The sequence below is a fragment of the Anticarsia gemmatalis genome, chromosome 26, assembly GCF_050436995.1.
Source record: "Anticarsia gemmatalis isolate Benzon Research Colony breed Stoneville strain chromosome 26, ilAntGemm2 primary, whole genome shotgun sequence".
Taxonomy (NCBI): Eukaryota; Metazoa; Arthropoda; class Insecta; order Lepidoptera; family Erebidae; genus Anticarsia; species Anticarsia gemmatalis.
In genome coordinates, this window is record NC_134770.1 from 8,720,274 (window position 1) to 8,744,718 (window position 24,445).

At 45.2% G+C, this 24,445-nt stretch overlaps 3 protein-coding genes across 6 annotated transcripts; 2 read left to right on the forward strand and 1 right to left on the reverse strand.

Moving 5' to 3' along the window:
• Nucleotides 1-5,705: 5,705 nt before the first annotated feature.
• LOC142984262 (uncharacterized) lies at nucleotides 5,706-8,275 on the forward strand. Its single transcript, XM_076131736.1, has 6 exons — nucleotides 5,706-5,881; nucleotides 5,960-6,146; nucleotides 6,224-6,385; nucleotides 6,561-6,628; nucleotides 6,943-7,070; nucleotides 7,177-8,275. The coding sequence occupies exons 1-6, from the start codon at nucleotides 5,823-5,825 to the stop codon at nucleotides 7,503-7,505; spliced, it is 933 nt and encodes a 310-aa protein (XP_075987851.1). The 5' UTR covers nucleotides 5,706-5,822; the 3' UTR covers nucleotides 7,506-8,275.
• Nucleotides 8,276-8,436: 161 nt separating this feature from the next.
• LOC142984261 (RNA-binding protein 25) lies at nucleotides 8,437-18,243 on the forward strand. 2 transcript variants are annotated; one of them, XM_076131735.1, is made up of 14 exons: nucleotides 8,437-8,787; nucleotides 10,285-10,453; nucleotides 10,585-10,809; nucleotides 10,904-11,074; nucleotides 11,165-11,271; nucleotides 13,924-14,018; nucleotides 14,499-14,695; nucleotides 14,770-14,874; nucleotides 15,073-15,138; nucleotides 16,073-16,241; nucleotides 16,332-16,808; nucleotides 16,884-17,223; nucleotides 17,302-17,516; nucleotides 17,677-17,812. In XM_076131735.1, exons 1-13 carry the CDS (start codon nucleotides 8,710-8,712, stop codon nucleotides 17,503-17,505), a joined length of 2,403 nt encoding a protein of 800 aa, XP_075987850.1. In that variant the 5' UTR covers nucleotides 8,437-8,709; the 3' UTR covers nucleotides 17,506-17,516; nucleotides 17,677-17,812. The 2 variants fall into 2 exon arrangements, with proteins under 2 accessions (XP_075987850.1, XP_075987849.1); XM_076131734.1 differs by lacking the exon at nucleotides 13,924-14,018 and adding an exon at nucleotides 18,016-18,243 and having other exon boundaries at nucleotides 8,441-8,787; nucleotides 17,677-17,832.
• A 2,059-nt stretch (nucleotides 18,244-20,302) lies between these two features.
• On the reverse strand, nucleotides 20,303-24,090 carry Syx17 (syntaxin 17). Of its 3 annotated transcripts, XM_076131392.1 has the most exons (6): nucleotides 23,827-24,088; nucleotides 22,589-22,784; nucleotides 22,454-22,516; nucleotides 22,114-22,271; nucleotides 21,849-22,051; nucleotides 20,303-21,787 (listed from the first exon to the last, which is right to left on the reverse strand). In XM_076131392.1, the coding sequence occupies exons 1-6, from the start codon at nucleotides 23,944-23,946 to the stop codon at nucleotides 21,565-21,567; spliced, it is 963 nt and encodes a 320-aa protein (XP_075987507.1). In that variant the 5' UTR covers nucleotides 23,947-24,088; the 3' UTR covers nucleotides 20,303-21,564. The 3 variants fall into 3 exon arrangements, with proteins under 3 accessions (XP_075987507.1, XP_075987505.1, XP_075987506.1); XM_076131390.1 differs by having other exon boundaries at nucleotides 21,849-22,271; nucleotides 23,827-24,090; XM_076131391.1 differs by lacking the exon at nucleotides 22,454-22,516 and having other exon boundaries at nucleotides 21,849-22,271; nucleotides 23,827-24,087.
• Nucleotides 24,091-24,445: the final 355 nt, after the last annotated feature.

Here is a 24,445-nt window from a genome sequence, read left to right on the forward strand (position 1 = left end):
TGAGGCCGCCGCGCCGCCGCGCCGCCTCACACCCGCCACCGCTGCATTAACATTGAACACTTCGTCGACGGGTGCCGCTGACAGCGAGCGCCGCATAACACTTGACGACGATGGATCAACGCTGCAACCACTACGCATTGCCAATAATGTACCGCCCGTACCCGTACTCGCGCCGAGACGACTCGTGCCTCTTACACTCTCAAGTCGGAGCTTTATACCGCAGTACTGCTATCACCACTGAGCGTTGATTCTTGCACCTGATCTTTAGCGATTTTACACTAACTTATCTTCTCAGAACTTTTAATTGTTTAAATCTTCAAGATTTCTTGCACGAATTTTTAGCAACTGCAAGATCGGAAGATATTCCATTTTTTTTTAAGTTATTGCTACGTAACATGCTATATCATATTTTAGCAGTAACAGTACCTAAATACACGGTGTTGTTATGTTTGTAGAACAAATACCACTACAATATTGTGTTGGACGAATTCTTGGTCAGAACACGGGTAGAACTCATTTGTTACATAGTCTCAATGTTGCGTTGTATAGTTGTTTCAACATGATCCACTTGTTTGGCGACCAATTGATATTTACGACAGAATTTATATCTGCTTCATACATTCTTATACTAATGTAAGGAATGTGAGTCGTTGCGGGAAGAGAGCGAGTGGGCGACAGATATCGCGCTATTATCATATAAATAGTCACTCGACGTGATTGATCTCACGCCGCTTCACTTTAATGAAAAAAACATGGCCATTTTGTAGCAGCGGGGTGAAGCCGGGCGCGGAGGGACAACCCTTTGTCATGGAAACGATCGCCACTACTCAGTGGAATTAGTCTGCGTAGTCGTCTACGGTCTACGACGTAGCACTTTCAGCCTACGACTGAATCTACCGTGTCTGCAACGGCCTCACAATCGACATGCATTTAATCATCTACAGATGTCGTCTACCAAAAAAAGTTCTTTAAGAATAAGGTAGCTGCTGTAATTATTTTATGTGATCTGATAACGATACTAATTCTTGTACTAACTACTGTTTCTAGTAGCTACTTCTTCGTAACTAAGTATAGGTCATATGGACTTATGGACGGATGTAAGGGGAGTAGCAATGACTGAAATCAAAATCTTATATTTTGGAGCACAGTATGCTGACATTACACAAATTACAGTTGTTACAATAACGCGACTCGGTACAAACGTAACAAAAAATATTTTTAATCATTGAGAGCGGGCGGCCCTGCGTCGCCGCCGCCGCTCCCCGCTCCCCCGGGTGCGACTAATTCAAATGGACGGTATTTATTTCTAGTTAATTATTTGAGTGCACCCCTCCTCCGTCCCGCCCGCGCGCCCCTCACTCCCCGCGCCGTCCCCGCCGCCTCAGCCCGTGGCCGACGCCCGAGGGACGAGGAAATCATTGTTATTTACGTGTCTCATCAAAGAAATATTTGGGGTAATTTGGCGGAATGTTTTTCCGAATACGTCATTATAAGTTGTTACAAAGCGGGGCTCGACGGCGGCGGCGGCGGCGGGCGGCGGGTGAAACATTAGCGCGCTCCCTCGACGCGCGGCCCGCGGCGCACACCGAACGCTAATTTTGACACAATACTCTTATTATTTTCATAAAATAAACCACAAAACATAATACATTCAATATATTTCCAACTTTAATCTCTTCTAAATTTGGCATAAAATATATTACTCTACAATCGAATTCAAATATAACTTTATAAGTCGAACCGGGTTCCGAATCCTAGTTCGTCTAATCTGATTAAGGGTCAGGGAGCAGACAAATGTATAGAAAAATACTCGACACACCGTTCACACTTAATGGATTATGCGTCGGTTTGAAGCCCATACTAAATAAGCTACGCCCGACGCATCTTCCCTCAGATGTGAACCGACCCTAAGTTGTAATTGTTCTGGTACCGAATGCAACATATAATGTACAATTGTACAATGCAATATGTTTTGCATTCAAATAAAAACAATAATTATTCTCAGTTTTTTTTTATATACTGTACACCTTATTTACAATTTTTAAAGATCGTCTTGGAAGAGCATCTCCTAGCACACTATAATATATGTTAGTATACTTACATTCTACTTAAAAGTGGTCCTAATTTTAGATTAACTGTAAAAGCTGTAGGTACAAGTATCTGCAATAAACACTTTTTTTTTTAGTTAAACAAAACCGTAACGCTGCGTATGGTGGGTTCAAATCCTAACCAGGACAAATACTTGTCATGAGTACGAGTATCTTTTCTGAGCCTGATTGTAAAATCTATATACATATGTAAACCAAGTTCTTATTATGTATTTAGAAGGTTATTAGCATATTTATCAGTTGTCGGGTTACCATTGTGCAATCTCCGTTTTAGTCAAACAAAGCGTTTGAAATCGTAATCATACCTACTATGACCGTAGAATGTAAGAAAAAAAATATAATATTTATTTATTTATATTTATCACATCTTCCAAGCATGTCGATGCGTTCCGGCGCAGCTGCTGAAAGTGCGGAGAGTTGATTGCATACTTGATCCTCATCCATCCATGACAACAGGCGCTATTACTGATTTGTAGATTTTTCCCTTAGGCTAGAAAACTTTAAGTCACATAAAATTATGGTACCTACTAGAGACATGTTGCCATTTCAACCATCCTGCATTTAGCCTATTCCTCACATGTCTTTGGAAGAGTGAGGTGTATTTAAAATCGGAGCAAGCCGGCAATACTCCGGTCAATTTAGACATTTGACCCACGACAAATTCAGGGGAAGCTGAAAATTCTTAAAATTGTTTAAATTATAATTATAAACATTGTCTTAAAAGTCCCAACCGATCCCATGTAAGGAAAAAATTTTAGCGGGGTAATAAGGTCCAAAAAATGAAATGAAGATTAAGAAGAATGAAGATATAACGATGCAAAAAATTGCAAGCGTCATAAACGCACACGTTTCCACGCCACCGACTTTACCACCAGTGGAAGGTTGCATGAATGACTTATAACAATCATCATGATACTTCGCTTCAGCAGCAACTAGATCATGTACAAAGTTGACTCGCGTAAACACAGTTTCTGCTGTAGCATCGGAACGAGTCCGAGCTGCTGCCAGAATTGAATCTTTCAACTTAAGTGTGCTTGCATGGAGAATTTTACGGCGATATCCCGGAGATTTTCTCCTCTCGCTCTCTTTTTTTGCTGCCTCACCGCAAAATAAGCATAATTCTTTAAAACAAAAATCTGATGCACTTACACGTGATCTAGTACGAGGAGGGATTGCTGCCGATGTACTGGCTTCTTGTTCATCACGTTGCCTTTTTTTAGCTGACCCAATAGAATGCTTCCGAGTATAATTTTTACGACAACTTACGTGTATTGTCACAGATTTCTGTTTTTTAAGATATTCGGAAAATTCATCAGCTCGTTCGATACTTGCATCGATTAATGTCTTTAGACCACGTTCAACAGTAACAGTTTCACTTTCAGTCAAAAGTTTAGCACAAATAAAACAATATTCGGACATTTTTATTTTGAAACTGAACAGAGAGACAGATGTTGCCTCAAGGTTACACTATTGTATGTATTAAGGGATCGAGTTTCATTATACCTGATATTCTCAGAATAATACTCATGAGTATTTTATATTTTAAATGTAACTTAAAATCATCGACAGAAACATATTCTTACTTACATTACAGCTACAGAAAGTATATGGGTGAGGTACTTAGGCATATTATGACGCTCGCAATTTTTTGCATCGTTATATCTCAGAAGCGGTGGCTTTTAGGGAAAAAATTATTGATACCTTTTTTATAGGAAATTCCCTGATCTACAAATTATGTCTGGGGTAATTTTGCGATAAAACTTACCGTTTTCAAGAAAATCGCGAAAAACTCATTTTTTGGACCTTATTACCCCGCTAAAATTTTTTCCTTACATGGGATCGGTTGGGACTTTTAAGACAATGTTTATAATTATAATTTAAACAATTTTAAGAATTTTCAGCTTCCCCTGAATTTGTCGTGGGTTTACTGATTTTTTGGTCTAATTTGACCGGACTAAAGGTTAAACTTAAAGTTATAGAAGGAAAGTTTAAAACTTCTAGTCATAAATTTAAAATAAACTTTATTTTTAATTTGGTCGGTTAGTTGTTACTTTGTAACCTATCGGCTGTCCAAAACCAAAACCTAGCAAGTGCATCTGACCTAATTGTACAGGAGAAGACCTGAAAGATTTTCTATTGCCATTTGGATTAGAATTACTTTTTTATACCTGTCTTGTTTCCTAATGAATAATTATAAATTGTTTTACTTTGTGGAATAGTAAAATTTAACATAAGTGCATTTAGACAATTTTTATGTGCCTTACTAATGACTATTTTAGATACTTCAAAATATGTATGATGTTTAACCAATAGCAAAAACCTAGTAACATCTCTACCTAGGTTTTTCAATTGGTTTCTATAAACGTCCGCTTGGAACCATTCCCGTGTAAATCCCGATCCCTGGGAAACTCCGGGATAAAAAGTAGCTTATATGTTATTCTGGGTCTTCAGCTACCTACATACCAAATTTCATCGTAATCGGATCAGTAGTATTTGTGTGAAAGAGTAACAAACATACATACATACAAACATACTCACAAACTTTCGCATTTATATTTATTAGTCGGAAATGTCCGTTATACCTGGTTTCGCTGTAGCATTAACCATTGAGGCTGCACACGCGACAGAAACTTAAAAAATCAAGTAACTTCTCCCGTTTTCTCAACATTTCCTTTCACTGCTCTACTCCTACTGATTATAGCGCGATAAATAGTATATTTTGACGTGCCCAGGAGTATGAAGTATAACTGTAGCAAGTTTCGTTAAAATCCGTCGAGTAGTTTTTGTTTCTATCTATACTATAATACTATCTGTACTAATATTATAAAGCTGAAGAATTTGTTGTCTGTATGTTTGAACGTGCTAATCTCAGGAACTACTGGTCCGATTTGACAAATTCTTTCAGTGTTAGATAGCCCATATATCCAGAAAGACCAATGGGAGCAGAGTACTAGTCAAAAATGTTACAAAAACGGGGAAAATCATGACCCATTCTTTCTTATGTGACGCAAGCGAAGTTGCACGGGTCAGCTATAAAGAATATGCAGACAGATAGACCGACAGACAGACAAACAGACAGACAAACAAATATTTTGTATTGTATTTAAGAATAAAATAAACAACATTATTTACATTCGCAGCGGTCCGCATGGTGACTTACTATTTTTTTGCTTTTACTATTGCTATATACCTCAGTAGTTTTTTAAACAAAGCACGGGACGTTTCCAAGATTAAAAACCTAGTAAAATACCAATTCCAAATTCAAAAGCCTAGTAAGTTCAATTCGCAAATTCAAAAACCTAGCATGTATAGTACTTGATAGGATTTTGAACTTGGAAATGTTACTTACTAGGTTTTAGATTTTGTAACCTCCGAGTACGAATGGCACTTGCTAGGTTTAAGCATGTTCATAACTTTGATTCTATATAAGATAGAAATACAGGTGTTTTTGGAAAAGACGCAGCAAAAAATTTTAGAAATATTGGTTAAAGAAAAGGTGTTTGAGTAAAAATGTCCCTTGCTAGGTTTTGGTTTTGGACAGCCGCTATGTCATGCCTGGTCGCTGCTGTCAATCTTGTCATTCTGACGTATGACACGTCTTGTCTGCTTGACAGCTTTGGATGTATACGCGAGCTTATTTATATTAAAATAATTATAAACTCAAAAGAGAAATCATGAGAGTTTAAAAAGTTTACAAACAATACATCGTTGATAATGAATTATCTACTATATCGTAGAATATCAGGCGACGTCATGGCACAGAGGAGGCAGATGTAAGTAGAGACGGAGAGATTTGTTTACTTTATTCAGTTTGATACTGATTAACTGTGCTTGCATATTAATGCTTTCAGGTTGAGGAGCTCCGTCACTCAAATAAACATGCTTGCAGACTATATGGTAACCAACAAAGATTTTGCTAATGCCACGGGTGCATACGACGGCACTGCCGGCGCCAAGAAAGCGGCTGTCGAGTGGGAGGCACTGCGCCAACGACTCAACCAATACGGAGTTGATAAAACTGTTGTACAATGGAAGCAGGCGAGTGTAGTCGCTCTACATGACTAGTTAAGCAGGATTAGTAATATAATAAATGAACAAACTGTCCACTTGTGCAGACTTGGCGAGACCTCAAGAGAAAAGCTCGTTGGGCTGTCAGCAAAAACAAGGATCAGATACCAGTGGTCTCAGACATAACATACAAAATACTAGAAACCATGAGCTCAGCTAGCATGGAGTACCCCGTCAGTGTGGAGGAAGACAAGCCACCTGCTGACCGAGTAAGTATCTGTTTGTTAAGTATTATGTATGACAACACAGGGACTGAACTTAATTATGCTTATGAAGGCAATTACAATGAATATAAATATTTTTATTTTCCTGGAATGGCTAAACTTATGTGATTTGCTCAGCAGAGATCATTGTATTAAACCTGTTGTTGTTGCAATATTTCAGGTGCTATGTGACTGGAATGATGAAAACTCTATCCTAAAAGATAATGGCGCTGAAAGTGATCACAATAGGTACATCTATCATCTTTATATTTATCAAACATATGTGTTTACAAATCACATGTCAGGGAATTTCCTCCAACTATAAAAATGAGTTGTTAATTTCTTTGATTTATGCCATTAGAATATATCTCACACATATTCCATAACTTCTAGTCAAGGAAGTTTGTAAGGATCCTACCAAGTGGCATTCTTTGGTCTCTGCCTACCCCTTTGGAAAGGAGTAATATTATATATGTATGTACCTAGAGGAGGCACAGAGACATTGCCTGGATGTAGAAATATTATAGAGTAAAATAAATAACATAACTTTTATTATTTTACAGACAAAATGATGATGGCAACAGTGATGCATCATCTACACCGGATGAGGAAGAAAACAAAACATCTTTAGTACAAGTTATAGTACCTCAAAAAGATTATGAAGTGGGCACATCTGACAAATCTCAAAATGGTAATTTATGTTTGATTATGAACGTCTATTATATATATTTTCATAGTTGTTTGAAATAGTCACAATTAACCTAATGGTACCTTTACACTTACTGTTTACTTTTTAGATCCTCTACTAGCACCTCAACCGAAAAACTCATCGGAGCGAGGGCGGCGGTCTCACCTCGCCACGACGCGGCGTCGACGACTGCTGCTGGCTCACAGGAGAAGGACACAGAACATATTTCAGCAGACATCAAATGACCTGGTGTCCCTCGAGCACCGCCGTCTCCGATTTGAGGAAGAGCGAGACAGAAGACTACACGAGAGGGAGATGGAGAGACTAAAATTAGAATTGCAGAGAATTGAAGTGCAACGCAATCATAATGAACTTTTACAACACTTAGTCAATATTGCTCAAAATGCTTGTGAATTATTACAAAGAAATTTACCATGAATATTAAAATAATACTAGGTACACAGATATTTTTCCGCTTTGTCGTGTGACAAATGTATTATACAATCCCACATTATCTATACTAATATAATAAAGCTGAAGAGTTTGTTTGTTTGTTTGTTTGTTTGTTTGAACGCGCTAATCTCAGGAACTACTGATCCGATTTGAAAAATTATTTCAGTGTAAATAAGCTATCTAAGCTTATTTATTGAGGAAGGCTATAGGCTATATATCATCACGCTACAACCAATAGGAGCGGAGTAGCAACGAGAAATGTTACAAAAACGGGGAAAAATTATGACGCATTCTCTCTTATGTGACGCAAGCGAAGTTGCGCGGGTCAGCTAGTGGTATTAGACACAAGAAACAACATTGGGAAAGATAAATTATTGCTATATATGTAATAGTATAGGTAGAGCCTCTAACAATAAATATGTATGTTACTAAATGCTTTATTTATCACTTATACGAACGAGGCGTCGCCGCGTCGGTGACAAAATGTCCCTTATGTATGATAAAAGTGGTACTAACAGTGGATAATTTATAATGAAATGTGTAAAGTTTTAGTTTTAAGATTTTTTGATACCACTGCTTAGTGAACTTACAATGTCATATTATAAATAAGCTTGAGTAACTTACCATAATTTCGCAGCAGACAAAATTAAACTTACTGCAAGAAAATGAAGAGTACTCAAGATAATATAGTAAATTCGGGACAATTACTGTCCTTCTTGGTATCATGACCAATGCTTTTCCATAAGCAGTTTACTCGGTTTATTTATTTATTCCTTTATAATAATATGATCTACGCAGTGTTCCTTGTGGTAATTTATAGTCTGTATACTCAATAATCATAGTTTTGTTATATTATCTGTGGTCAATCGAATTGACGTCAAACTCAACTCAATGTCAGTTGTAAAAAACAATATGGCTGAATAAAAATGACAATTTGACAAATAGACCATGTTGTAAATGATGTTGTAACAAATATATTCTGTTAAACAGTGATACCGTAGTTTGTTAATAGTGAGATCGTAGTTAGTACAGTTGGTAGTATATTAAATGCAAAGTATATTAGTGTTGAAGTGTGTGAAGTAGTGGTTGCGCATGTACGCGTCACCGGTGGAAGTGGCAGTGGTCGTTGTCGAGGAGCTGGCGTCGGAGCGCACCAGTGGCAGCTGTGAGCGCGGTGTACAGCGGTAAGATGTCGTTCCCGCCTCGGCCGCCGCTCGTGCCGTATGGGATCGCGCCGGGTGTGGTCACCATGCCGATGCCAACACACGTAAGTTTGATGGCTCTAACCTCACAGCTCTCAGCCTCACAGCCAGTCCTCCACAGGTGCTGCTCGCCCGAGTGACTCGATGTCTACTGCGTACTCGCTCAACACTTACGACTTGTCCCTTGGCTCTTGCATTACTGGTGGCCATTGTCCCGACTTGCTCATGTTGTCAAGATTACCTATTAATGTTGTGTTTATTAATGATGTAGTATGTTTATTAGTATGTCTACCCAGACAGTTCAATCTGTTAGTTATAACACTTATAACTGATTGTAGTAAAACAGTAAATGCAACTAGATAAAAACAAGTGTAGTTACTCAAGTATCTCTATTAACTACATAACTGCTACCTCAGTCTAGCTACATCCATCTTGTAAGTTGTATTATTTTTTATCAAGGTTTCTGTTGGATATTTTTTTTTTACAATGATAGGCACTGTCAACTGTTTTATTTGTTATTAGTTTGCATATTATCTGAATCGTCTATTTATTCCACTATTTAAAAGGATGTAAAAATTTGTTTATAGATAATTCTCAAGCCATTATATTATTTATAGATACATAATAATGATGCTGCTATAACCAAACATGCATGTAAACAAACTCTGGGCTCAGCAGTCTAGTTGCACTCATAATATTATCCATTCGGAAAAATCCCTTTACATAGTGGATATATATACAGAGTGGATAGATTTTATAACAGCTTTGTGAGCACCGAGTATGTTCTGATTGAAACTCATATGTAGTATGCATAGTTGTATTGATGTCAATATGACTGTGTGAATGACTGGTATGCTTGTAAGTTTTATGTTCAATTCATTTATTATTAGACTCTTGTTTGATTTATGTGTGTCACATTCACTCATAACATATCAATAGTATTTATATCTTTGATTTATGTATGTAGCTTAGTAGGTATTTAACATCTCATCTAATCATTCATCTTTCCATCATGAATTATTATGTGTTCTTAACACATGTCACAGATTGGTAACTGTGATGTGTTACCCTTGCAAACATTATAACAGATACTGTTATAGATTCAAGGGAAATATTTAAATAACTTCTAATATAATTATTTTCAGGTTCCAACAACACATGCCTGTGTACCTATCTAGTTGTGAGACAATTGTTTATAGTGGAACATTGTTAATCAGAGGACAGCTTAAAAATATTCCTCTTGGTCTTACTTCTATATACCATCTGTTTAGTTCAGCAATTTGACTCAAGATGAGTCAATTATATAAAAATAGATTATTTATGCTAAGAATTCTAAAATTCTAACCAACAAGTATTGCAAAGCTACTCATCGGCAATATATTTTCAAAAAATTGTAAATTACTTATCGGTCGTAAGGTTTATACCATACAGGTAGTTCACCACTTGGTTAAGGTCGAAAAGTCTGATAGTTGCTCTATCAACCTAGACTACCCTACTAGAGCAAATTAAATAGGGCAATTGGTAAGAGTTTATATTTATAAGAGTATTTTATGTGTGTGCAGGTGATGGTGGGCGCTTACGGCGCGAGCGCGGGCGCGGTGGGCGGCGCGGCGCGTGGCGCGCTGCTGCCCGCTCCCGCCGCGCAGGGCAAGGCCGTCATAGCGCGCCCACCTACTAGGAATACAAACGGAGGCAAAGATTCTGAAGGTCCACCGGTCACAGTTTTTATTGGTGAGCACCCTTTCCTTTCTGCGACGAACAGTGTTAACGATATGACGATAGTGACGACATTGACGGTGCACAAGCTCGCACATGTACATCCATATCCTTGCTCGATTTTAACAAAACGTGATTGTTTTCAGGAAATATTTCGTCTCGCGCCCCGGACGCTATGATCCGTTCGTTATTGAGCGCGTGCGGTCCAGTGCTCTCGTGGAAGCGCGTCTCCACGTTCGGTTTCAGCGAATTCGCGAGCCCGGAGGCCGCCTTGCGATGCGTGAGGCTACTCAATAACAGACCCGTCGCGGACAAACAACTGTTGGCGCGGACAGATGGAAAAATGCAAGCACTCGTCGATACATATAAGAGTGAGTATCGCGGATCACGTAACCGAAACGAGTTTACGAAGAAGGCATCACGTTCGTGCTATACTGTACTACGTAACTCGCTCACTCGTTACAGCGGAGCAGCGGTCCCGCCTGGGGCAGGAGGAGGGCGCGCCGGGCACCGAGGGCGAGAGCTCGTACCTGGACGCGCGCCAGCGGGCGATGGACGACAACGCCGAGCGCCGCCTGGCGCAGATCATGCGCGACTACCAGGACGACATCAACAACTACGAGATGCTGCAGAAAGGTCGGTGCGCTCGGCAGTGCGGCTACTAGTGACCACTAGGCGCGTGCCAATAATACTGCTAATACTGACGGACTCGCGTTGCGCTCACAGAGGAGGCGATATCGAAGACGGCGCGCGTGCTGGAGGAGGCGGACATCTCGGAGGAGAAGCGCGACGTGATCCATCGCGAGATCGGCAAGTTCCGCGAGAGCATGAAGGTGAGGCCTCACCGTCCTCCCCCACCCCTCCCTCGCGGCCCGCCTGCATACATACCACTGATTAATCTCGCCAGGGAGCCGAACGCAGACATCCTAGTTATATTTTTTGTAGGGTTTTATGTGGATCGGTTCGTTCAAGCATCGCTTTATTACACTCGATATTTAACTGAGACCTAATTATGGTTGAATTGTTATTTTAACTTAAATTTCACTTTTATTTTATATCAATACAATAGTGATCTTTATGCATTATTATATGTGATATGATCATTTCTGTCGAGGTTTTATATTCGGGCATCGAACGTGCTCAAAAATCCATCGTTCTTTTGAACATATAATTTTTTATGATCGTTTTAAAAGTACAATTAAGTGGAATGCCACGATCGACCCGTGATATAGGACGGGGGAGAGTCAGTGCGTCGTACGGGTGCGAAGACGTAGCGAGTAGCGGTGTTGTACGTAATAAAGCGTTGCTGATACTGATTGTTGTTGTTCACTGACGTCTGACGTGTGACGTCTGGTCGCGTCGCGCGCTAGGTGCTGCCCGCTGTCGCCGCGCGCCGCTCACGGTGAGTCGTTGTTGTGTACACACACACACACACACACACACATAGACACAAACACACACACACATAGACACAAACACACACACAGACACAAACACACACACAGACACAAACACACACACACACACACACATAGACACAAACACACACACACACACACACACACACATAGACACAAACACACACACACACACACACACACATAGACACAAACACACACACACATAGACACAAACACACACACAGACACAAACACACACACAGACACAAACACACACACACACACACACATAGACACAAACACACACACATACACATAGACACAAACACACACACATACACATAGACACAAACACACACACACACACACACATAGACACAAACACACACACACACATAGACACAAACACACACACATAGACACAAACACACACACATAGACACAAACACACACACACACACACACATAGACACAAACACACACACACCCATCTAAATCTAATTAGAGTCACGTGCGACTGACCACCGCTGCACCGTCAGCCCTTGTATAGGCATAATCGTCCTTCTCTTCTTTTCTTGTAATTTATCTGTACAGAGTGAACGTACGAACAGACGGTACTCACAATACACCAACTTATGTATTATGAACATAGAGGCTAATGTCGATAATTTCAAATTCTACTTAACGCCTTCAAAACTGACATATATATAAAAATACATAATATGTCAAACTCGAGTCATGTGATCTTATACTATTTCAATGCAAGTTATAATGTTACCTAAATAACGTGTCTGGATCTCTGTACAGTAAGGAGTGGTCGGTCTGTCCCCGTTTGTTACATGTGGATCGCAGTAGTCGCACTGTCGACGGTTGCATGCATGTCGTACCGCGTCAGGACTCGTCTCGACGTCTATTACCTTCGCGAACGTGTACTGTCTCCTGACGGTGTCTATAATGAGTTTGCATTGTCGAGCGCGGGCCTCCTCGCATTGACCGTCGAGCGAACTCGGCGGCACGCACTCGGACACTCCGTCAGTCGGCTCGTTCAGTTGCGCGCGATCACTCATGTATCAAGTATATCTGATGTATCCGGTAGAGTGCGGTGCCGCGAGTTCGCCGGAGTCCTCCGCCGTGGATGCGCGCGGTCTCCGTTGCACTGGGTTTTTGTATGATGGTAACATTGTAAGGTTGTATGTAAGCTGCGGGCCCCGTCCGAGCGGAGCGCGACCCGCCCTCCGCGACGACGACCGCCGGTCGCGACTTCACATTCGTGAGTTGTGGACGAGCGACCCGCGCCGAACAACACACACTCGTATTATCAATGTCATATTTATTGGAATACATTTAGAGATATGAGCTCTGACCGTTGGTACTTGCGGTGTTGCCTATCCAGGTGATAGTGTCAAGTGGTACTTTGTTGATGTAGAGTATACGTTGTACGTATGTTGGGTGTAGCGCGTGTGTGGTGTCCGGGTCGCGATGTAATAAATGAGTCGCCGCGTCGAGGGAGCTTCGCATCGCGCCGCGCCGCCTCGCCCCGCGCCGCACCGCACCGCTCCGCTCCGCACGCAGTCAGTAAGTAACCGGGAGGAGGGACCACGTGAGACTACTCCTCCACAGAGATGCCTGTGAGTTTCTGACTGGTCGTTCGCTACGACACTCTGTAGTGAGCTGCCTGTTGTAGATCACACTCAACATAAAAAAATCCAAAATGCCTTTGTTTCTCGCTAGAGTAAACGTCAAATATGCAGTGTTCAATGTTATTGTGCCTAGATAACGCAATGTTGATAAATAACATAGATGTAACTATTATACAAAATTATTAAAATAAAATTGTAAAATCAGTTGTAAAAGCAGAGTTTAAAAAGTAAACTAAGTTGACACACGGGTGAGAGTCAATCGTTTACGTGTGAGGCTCGCTACAGCGGTCGAGTAGTGCGTGCGCGTCGTGTGTGATGATGCGTGGAGTCGTGTGATGATGTGTGGTGACGTGTGATGATGTGCGGTGATGCGTGTGGTGAAGCGTGGTGTTGTGATGGTGTAGTGAGATGTAGTGGCGCGTGGTGAGTAGGTGGCGATTTTCAGATGCGGATGGCAGCGCGGCGCCGGCGGCTGCAGTTACCGCTCGTACTAGACTCGTGTGTACGTGTACGTGGTAGCGCGCCCCTCCACCGTCAATCGTATGAAATATCTGCTTGATTGACTTAACCACCGACGGCGCGTCCACGCTCACACGCTCGCCCGTCCCGCTCCTCCCCGCTCCCGCCCGCCCCGCCCCGCCACTCCCCGCGACCACACGTCGTACCGCGACGCGACGCGGCGGACGACAGAGCGCGTGAGGGCGGACGCGTCGTCGACTATTTCTTTCATAAAACATTGGTGTGCGTACTCGGCGGAGATCCGCACGACGGCACGTACCGGTAGTGCGCTCCCACCGCGCGCGCCGCACCCGCGCTCGCACTCGCCGCACTCGCCTCCCCGTAGACGAATAACAAATATATAGTCCCATCGACGTGCGCGTAGTCATCTCTCGAGGGGCTTTTAACGTGTCACTCGACCGTCGGAAACGCTCGATCGGACGGCGGCGAGTGCACGGCGAGAGCGGGCGCGCCGGGCCGCGTGCGGGGGGCGCGCGCCGCTCACCGCCACGTTTGACGCAGGAGGAGGCCGACGTGGTGGTGCGGCGCAAGCGGGACAAGGACGACAAGGAGCGGCCCGACAAAGAGCGCGAGCGCGACCGCGACCGCGAGCGCGCCGCCTCGCGGGACAAGGAGCGCCGCGACGACAAGGAGCGCGAGCGCCGCGACGACAAGGACCGCGAGCGCGACAAGGAGCGCCGGCGGCGGAGCACGTCCAGGTACCGTCCGCCGATCCAACCGTTACAGCGTAACGAACCTAGAGTGTATCGATGACGCGGCGGCTCGGTTACAGAGGCAAGGATCGTCGCGAGGAGCGCGACAAAGAGCGGGAACGAGAACGCGAGGAGAGGGAGCGGGACAGAGAACGAGAGCGCGAGCGGGAGAGAGAACGAGAAAGGTGAATTGCATATTTATTTAACTATTAACACAGTTTTTGATGACCCCGACCACTGCCATCGTTTAGTTTTCTCCTATTAAAGGAAATATTGTGTTGATCTGTGCGCTTAATGTTACATCATGTGTTGTCATCGCGTAATGGTTCGCTTGACGTTGCGGCACTTTCAACATTTTGTTAACATGTTATACGTACACGCAGGGAACAGCGCGAGCGTGAGCGGGAACGAGAAATACGTGAGCGTGAGCGGGAGCGAGAACGAGAGCGGTGAGTTGAATGATCTTAACCTATAGTTGTTCATAAACTTATCAATATCAACTGTATGGCGTCCCAGGTGTCCCGAGTAACAACACACACTTGACATTTAAAATATTTTATTCGCAACAGGGAGACGGTACTAGAATAAAATTGATGTGTAAAGTTCTGAACTAGAATTGAATGTCAGGACCCGATAGACGCAGACCTCAACCACAACCACTGAACAATTTAAAAAATGTTTTGCGTGCATCAATGTGTTGGATGTTCTGTCATCATGAGTATCATTACAATATACAGTAACATCGATGTAGCAAGTGTTAGCTGCGAGTGTGTTTGCGTGTCAAAGTTACGAGTGTATTATTACTTTGTGTGGAGTTAGTTAACGGTTATCGGCGCGCGGGAGTGCGATAACAAGCCTCTATTCATACTTTCTGTGCGTTATGTTTCTTACAACCGTACATACGGTGCGTCGAGATCACACTACATATTATACATTTTTTTTTCGTTAAAAAGTAATGTGGGTTGTTTTATTAATATGGATATATTATGGAATCGATGTAGTTTTTAAATCGTAATAGTTAAATCAAGTGTTTTGGTGCTATTTTTACAGTAAAGTACCTCAGTTTAACGTTCGTTTAGTTTAGTTAAATTGTCTGCTGTAAATGTGCGATGTTGACTCTACATCCCTACATACGTACGAGATACGAAATCGAAAGACAACTACGTGTGCGGTCCAGGTAACAATACAAGTTTTAGATTTTATTGCAATTCGCTGAATAGTTAATACAATACATTATTTGCTACATAGTCAATTAAAATTTTTGTACCAAATGACTGTGTTGATTTCAACCCCGATCTGTCAGTTTAGTAAATTTTATAATTCGTTGTTTGCTGTCGACGATTTGGGTAATCGTTCAGCGTAAAACTATTCTTATATTTGCAGTGAGCGAGAACGTGAGCGCGAGAGGGACAGAGAGAGGTCGCGGGAACGCGAGCGAGAGAGAGAGCGCGAGCGGGAGCGGTCGCGGGGCCGCAGCCGCAGCGAGCTCGACGCGCGTCGCGAGAAGGAGCTCGAGGAGGAGGCGCGGGAGAAGAAGCGGCTCGAGAAGAAGGTGAGTGACGCGCTCTCGTCGCGCGGAGGTCGCGGGGGAGCGGGTGCTCGACGGTGCTCATCAGTGCTCATCTGTCGCCGGTCCTTGCAGGCGCGCGAGAAGGAGGCCGCCTACCAGGAGCGCCTGCGCAACTGGGAGAGCCGCGAGCGACGCAAGGCCAAGGACTACGAGAAGGAACGCGAGCGGGAGCGCTGCCGCGAGGAGGAGCGCGAGCGCGAGGCGAAGCGCCTCAAGGAGTTCCTCGAGGACTACGACGACGAGCGCGACGACCACAAGTACTACAAGGGCAAGGAGCTGCAGCGCCGCCTCGGCCTGCGCGTGCGCGAGGCGGAGGCGGACGCCCGCGAGCGCGGCCGCGAGCAGCACGAGCTGGACGCGCTGCGCGACTCCTTCCTGCGCGGCCCCGGCGCCGCCGACCCCGCCGCCGCCGCCGCCTACGAGCGCGCGCGCCGCGAGCTGGAGGAGCAGTACCGGCCGCGCCTGCTCATCGACGTCAGCCTGCAGCTGGAGCAGCAGCGCGAGCGCGAGCTGCAGCGCGCGCGCCAGCGCGAGGAGGCGCGCCGCGAGGTGAGCCCCGCGCCCGCGCCCGCCGCGCCGCCGCGCCCGCGCCCGCCCCCGCCTAACGCCCCCGCTGTCCCGCAGGCCCGCGAGCGCGCGGCCCGCGAGCGCGAGCGCTACCTGCTGGCGGCGGCCGAGCGCCAGCTGCCCGACGAGGCCGAGCCGATCGACTCGGACAGCTCGGGCGCGTCGCCGCCCGGCGCGTCCACCACGCCGCCGCCGCCCGCCGCCACGCCGCCGCGCCACCACAAGCACCACCACCACCGCCACGAGCGCGACGCGCCGCCCGCGCCCGCGCCGCGCCGCGCCTCCACGTCGTCCATCAGCATCAGCTTCCGCGCGCAGCACAAGCTGGCGCCCAGCCCGGCCGACGCCACGGCGCCCGACGAGGCGCCGCCCGACCCGCCGCACCACCACCACCACGGTACTGCGCCCGGCCGCTCCGCCCCGCCCCGGCGGCTCGAGGCGGGGCGGCCGACTGAACCCCCGCGACTCTTTGCAGGTAAAGAGAAGAAGGACAAGAGCAAGAAGGGCGGCGCGGCCCCGCCGGCGGCGCCGACGACCCCGTCGGGCGCGGCGGCGGGCGGCGCGGGGGCCGCGGCCGCCGACAAGGAGGCTCGCAGCGCCGAGGAGAAGCGCAAGCACATCAAGAGCCTCATCGACAAGATCCCCACGCAGAAGGAGCAGCTCTTCCAGTACAAACTAGACACCGCACAGGTACCCTCCCATACGCACGATACGCTCTTTGAGTTATTTATTTTTATGAACTTTCACATCTGTGATAGAATTTACTTATAAGAAGTTTGACTGTCAAAGGAGCCGTACGATCTTAGCGTAGCCGTGAATCGCTTTAGTGACGATGTTGTCGTTGGCACAGATCGATGCGCCGCTGATGGAGAAGAAGATCCGTCCGTGGATCAACAAGAAGATCATCGAGTACATCGGCGAGCCCGAGCCCACGCTCGTGGACTTCATCTGCAGCAAGGTGGTGTGCGGCTCGGCGCCGCAGGGCATACTCGACGACGTGCAGATGGTTACTACTACTATAATTGATCACATTACCGCTCTGCTTTACCGAACTAACACCTCGATATTTTATTTACTCGTAATAGTGAGGACGATCCTCGATCGAATAATAAAATTAAAATCTAAGCGGAATTATATGGGTAGCGTAGGACGTGATATGAGCTCGTGACGTAACGTTGTTCGCTCGCAGGTTCTAGACGAGGAGGCGGAGGTGTTCGTGGTGAAGATGTGGCGGCTGCTCATCTACGAGCTGGAGGCGAAGCGCGCAGGCCTGCACAAGTGAACCGCCGAACGCGATAGCTCTCGGGAATGCTCCAGCGGACTAGGACGTATCCGGAGTGTAGCTCCGCTTTGTAGTATCGACTATCGCCAGACCGACACTCTATGGTCCCACACTCACAATAAACTGACTGCTGTATGACATGCGTTTCTTTTATACACTGCTTATACTACTACACGCTACTATTGCGTAGCTCCGTCGTCGACTGTGGTGTGTCATATCCTCGATCATGCTTTACTGATTATGTATACTGTGTTGTCTCCAACAGACAACTTACAATGTTGGTGATCATCAGTGAGTGAGTAAATCAGGTACAAAATCGGGGTATTTTAGATATCAATAAAATCTAAAGTTGGTATTAATTATGCAATTGAAACTTTGTAGGGTTTTTATGTGTACTACTGACATCATATTCCAGAAATTATGTTTATCTGGTATAATTTGAAACCCGAGTTATGAAGGTTCTAAAATATGAGAAAGCGGTAAGTAATACCCTTGCGCTTGGTTTGGCTCGTCTTGGCGGTGGCACTACTCTATCTTGGCCTTACGATAATCTATTTTTGACAATCGTAAATACTAACATCGTGGTATAACATAATGGGTACCAAGAATAGAAGTTGACGAAACCACCTTTTGTTCTAATTAATTTTATAGTAGTTTCTACTTGCAACATCGTCCACTTTCAAAACTAACTTTCGTTTTAGTTTGGTTGAATGTTTATAAAGGTGACATTTTAAGCTTGTGTAACTTACCATTGCAATAACGTTGTTTGCTCTGCCGCTCAACCTTGCTTGCATTTTCACCTTTAATAATTAATAATATACACGCCACTCTTCTATCAGAAGAACTGCACAATATCGTAAACTTTCATATTCTCACTTAACACTTTCTTAAAAGACACTTGAACCATAATACAATTTTAGCGCAAATAACGTATTCTCGACGTCCCCAAATTAAAAACTTACAATACACAATGTTTTACCAAGTGAAAACAAAGTAGGTAAAATTTAAATTGGCGGGAAACAAAACGTCATTGATACCACAACTTAGTACTTTTTTTTTTTTTTTTATGTGGACCAAGGCCTTATCCTAGGAGTAAATAAATAAAATAAATGTAACCCATTACTGTCCCACTGCAGGGCAAGGGTCTCCTCCCGTAATGAGGGAGGGGTTAGGCCTTGAGTCCATCACGCTGGCCAAGTGCGGGTTGGGGACTTTGCATGCCCTCAATAAATGTATTAAACAAATTTTAGGCATGCAAGGTTTCCTCACGATGTTTTCCTTCACCGTTGGAGCATGTGATAATTATTTCTAATACACACATAACTTCGAAAAGTCATTGGTGTGTTGCCTCGGATTCGAACCTGCGGGTCTATCCCACTAGTCCCGTTGAGTTGTCCCGTGACGGGACAACTGGCACTATTTTGTCCCAGTTGTCCCGTGGCGGGACAAGTGACACTGTTTTGGTGCCAGTTGTCCCGTTGCAGAAAAATCACGGGACTAATGGGACAGACGGAAGGGTCAAAACAACTGGTTCCATTGAGTTGTTGTGTGACAACAGGTACTTGGTACTTTGGTTAGATAGCAGACGTTATACGCTGTGTTGTAGTACATTTTTACTTAATTTCTAGTGGATAAGTTGAAATTACATTAGGTACATATTGAATTGTCTTGAGTGTTTGAGCTGCTCAAAACATTTTCAACTGTTAACAATATATTTTTAGTTTCCTTATATTGTTTTTTCAAGTAGGGAATTTCGGATAAGCATTTTACATTTATGGTATGGAAGGTCGTAGATATAGACACTCTTGTCAATTTAATTATAAAGTGAAAAGCCCAAATGGTAAAAAAAAACTTCTTGTGAATTTAAAGTTTACATAGAGCAGCGTACAATTCATCATCTGCTATCTAACCAAAGTACCAAGTACCTGTTGTCACACAACAACAATGGAACCAGTTGTTTTGACCCTTCCGTCTGTCCCATCAGTCCCGTGATTTTTCTGCAACGGGACAACTGGCACCAAAACAGTGTCACTTGTCTCGCCACGGGACAACTGGGACAAAATAGTGCCAGTTGTCCCGTCACGGGACAACTCAACGGGACTAGTGGGATAGACCCGAACCTGCGACTATCACTGCACCTGCGGCTATCACTGCTCCTATCCTAGGAGTAAGCGTGTAAAAATAAAACAACAAATTATTAAATCAACTGTATTTTTATTCCTTGGTAAACAACAGTATCGCATTACTATGATATGTACTTACAACAAAACATTAAATGTATATTATAAACAGGAATATGTAAAAAATCATACTAATTTACTTATCAGGGTCGGGAATAGCTTGGTTTTATTTGTGTACTATACAGCATTTCGTTACACTATTCTAAGGCTAAATTCATACTCAAGACGGCATCGGTCGTTGGCGACGGATAGAATAGTACCGGTGTCGCGGTGGAGGGGCGCGCGTGGCCGGCTGACTGCTCGCGCCACCACCGCGGACGCGCGTCCTTTCTGAACTTATTTAGCTACTTTGGTAGGATGTATACGCTTACTGCGCCACTGCTAGTCTCTGCCGTGAGCCGTCTCGGTGAAAACTGAGGCTTATTTTTTGTTGAATAAGTTATTGAAACGAGGCGTCAGTTGTGCGGAGTCAGTTGAACCAAAAATCCATAAAATATAGTGTATTAGTAGAGAAAATACATATATATAATTGAATGGTTAGGTTAGGCAGTATGTACAATGTACATACATGTGTCCCTAAATATCGAATGCTATAGCAGTAAGCTATAAGCGTTGCAGCGAGCCGCCGCTCATCTCCACAGCTCCTCTACACACAACTACATTATATCACAGCGTAGCGTCACTAATCATAATGTACCTATACCTAACTACTTACATCAATTATTATGTACTTGAACATGAGTTATTATTATATTCTTACATTATAGGTAGTTTTACGGTGTTTTGTAAATATTAATACCAAGTATTTTAGTGAAAAAGGCGACGCAGAGTATTACTAATCAGAGCTCCCATAACGTTTATTAGTAAGACAGTCACTGTTTATGGAATAGATACAATATACATTAGCTGCAGCAGTATTAGTAGTAGTGGATTAAATTACAAACATGCATAACCCACATGTCGAAATAAATAAAATGTTTAAAATAAAAACATTTTTATGCTTTTATACAGTATAGGCGTTGATCGACCATATCGTCCATTCTATTTACAATAACCGTGTAGCCTTCTTTCGAGACTAGAAGTGGAGGCTCACGCGAGCGACAAAAAAATGAGAAGTGACAGGTACGTGAGTATTAATAAACTGTACCGTGAGCGTGTCTCACACTTAAGATTCGTCACAACGAGAGGTCAGGGAGCCGACGCGCCGGCCACTCGACGACGGCGCGCCGCAGGGGAAAGGGATGCGCGCGCTCTACAGGCACACGCAGGGCTGACGTTATTGCTCCTTGTCCTTGAGCTCGTCGTCGGCGGGCCGGGCCTCGGCGGGCGCGGCGTCCGCGAGCCGCTTGCGACCCAGCACCTTGGCGCCCACGTAGCCCAGCAGCGAGCCGGCCGCCGCCGCCAGCGCGCCCGCCTTGGCGCCCACGCACAGCCCCACCGGGCCGCCCACCAGCGCGCCCACGCACGCCCCGCCCACGCCGTACGCGCCCGCCCGCAGCCTGCACACACGAGACACGTCAGCGGGGCCCCTCCCGCGCCCGCCCTCCCTCCCGCACTCACCTCTCGGCCGAGGCCAGGTGTCCGCGCGCGGCGCCCACGTTGTCGGCCGCCGCGTCCACGCTGCCGGCGGCGGCCGCCACCTGCTCGCGCTGCGCCAGCGCCGCCGCCTGCGCGTGCTGCCACACGTCGTGCAGCGCGCGCACCTCGGCCTGCAGCTCGCTCCAGCCGCGCAGCAGCGCCTCGCGCTCCCGCAGCGCCAGCTCCTGCACAGTCGCTCGGTCAGCGCCCGGGAGCCGCGCCGCTCGCCCGGGCCGCCCGCACTCACCTGGTCGTCCACTCGCAGCTGGATCTGATCCGCGTCGGCGAATGGCCCGGCGTCGGGGTCCACGTGCGCCACCACGCCGACCGAGTCGGTGGACGCGGCGCTGGCCGCCGCCGCCGGCGCCTCCCGGGCGTTCCGCTCGATCGCCAGCGGGGACGTTCCTGTCGAGAGATCGTTCGACCGTAAACCGAGCGCGTGCACGTCGGCGAGCATGCGAGTCGAACCGACGGAGCGAAAGCGTCGGTTCGAAAAGATGACGGTGATGGCGGGACGATAGCGCCGGATTAGAAGCACACAAAGTCACTCGGACACGGTTACTGCACGAAACATGCGCGGAGCTCACCGAGGCGCGGCGGGCGGCCGGGCGGCGCGTACACGAGCGCGCGACAGCTGCTCTCTATCAAACCTACAACGACACACACCGCTCAGTGAGCCGCTGCGCTCGGCGAGGGGCGAGGGCCGGCGGGCGGGCACGTACCGAGGTAGTCGACGATGGCCCGCAGCGTGGTGTCGCGCGAGCGCTGCGTGAGCGAGTCGAAGCGCGCGCGGTCCTGCTCGCGCACCTGCCTCCGCAGCGCCTCCAGCTCCAGCAGCAGCGCGCGCAGTTGCGCCGCCACGCGCCGCGCGTGCCGCTGCTCCGTACGGGCGCGCGCCAGCTCGCCGCACTCCTCGTACTGCACCCACCCAATATGAACACCGTGAGAAACTTGCACTCGACACCGGTTCCGATAGGACAGAGTCAGAAATTGCAATGTAGATGAGAAATAATAAAGCATATCTATGTTTGTATACTTTTGGAATACCCTGTTACCAATCAAGAATGAATCTGCGTGTTCAGAGAATACTGAAATGTTCAGGACCTACCCGACTCACTGTGGCCTCTACCGACTCCTTCAGTATGGCCACAGTGTCCCAAGTCCCACCCCGCCTATATCTATGATACCTATACAAGTAAACTGCATCTGCACCACTGCCCCACAATATCCCGTTGAACATAGCTTAGTTAGTTAAACTGCACGTTTGGCGCAGTGGTTTAAGCGGTCACCTCGCCGCAACAACCGGAGCGCCGCGTATGGTGGGTTCGAATCCCACCCGAGACAAATCTTTGTGTGATGAGCACGAGTATTTGTTCTGAGCCTGGATGTTAATGTATCTATATAAGTATGTATTTTGAAGTATATAAGTATGTTTATCAGTTATTTGGTTACCATAGTACAAGCTCTGCTTAGTTTGGAATCAAATGACCGTGTGTGAGTTGTCCAATCATAGAATTCAAATTCATCAGCTAAATCACTTTACAGCATGTTTTTGTCTAAATAATCATGTACCTACCTAGTGTCGAACCTGCTCAATGTTGACGGAGGTCAAATCAAAGAAGGGTTTTTTTATTAGATTCACTAAGCTGATCAAAACACTTAATGAAACTGTTTAGCTAATACTCTTTATCTAGTTACTGTTTTGTCAGTCCACTTTTGTTTCTAACTTGCTACAAAAGATTGCGTTTCATGTAGGAACATTTTGCGCATTGTGGAAACTCAAACCGTAGCCAATTTATTTTTACATAATAAAATATTTTTCTAAAAGCTCGAACGTACACGATTTCGTAACGACGCAGTTCGATTACAAATAGCAATATCGCATCTTTACCAACCTCCTACATCTTTTACTACTTCAGCTAAACAAAGGGTATAGAAATAGAGCACGATGTGAACTCACCTTGATAATATTAGCTTTGTGTTGTCGCAGTAGATCTAAATGATGTGGGATAGCCACTTCATTGAACTTTGACAGTGAAAACTCCACCCGCTTCAGCGGTAGCTTGTTTTCTTCATCCATGGTGCTTTAATCCAGAGTATTGGAAATACACTTATTACATGTTATTGTCGCAGTATTTTGATTTACAAAAGCACAGCTGACTGGTGCTTCACTGCTTGCACAGTTTTGACAACTTCTGTCAGAATTCACAATGGTTCTGACGTTATCTGAACGTTGACGCTATTAAACAATAAAATGATCATAGTCGAGATGTGATTTAGGACGTAAAACAGTACCAAGTCGCGCGAGCCGAAATAAACCAAAAAATATATTTCATACAAGATAAAGTAGGTAGTACACTAACCCAAAAGCCTAAGTACCATTATATAAATTTGTAAACAAATAATTTTCCTTTCCTGATATATCCTAATACCGTAGGTAACCGTAGGTATATATTTCCTGATATTTGCGTTATCTTCCGAGAGACAATACAAAAATTTATATCTGTTTGCCACTACACGCAATACATTGGATACAGTCACGATCTAGTCGATTCGATAGTCTTATATTTTAGTAAGCA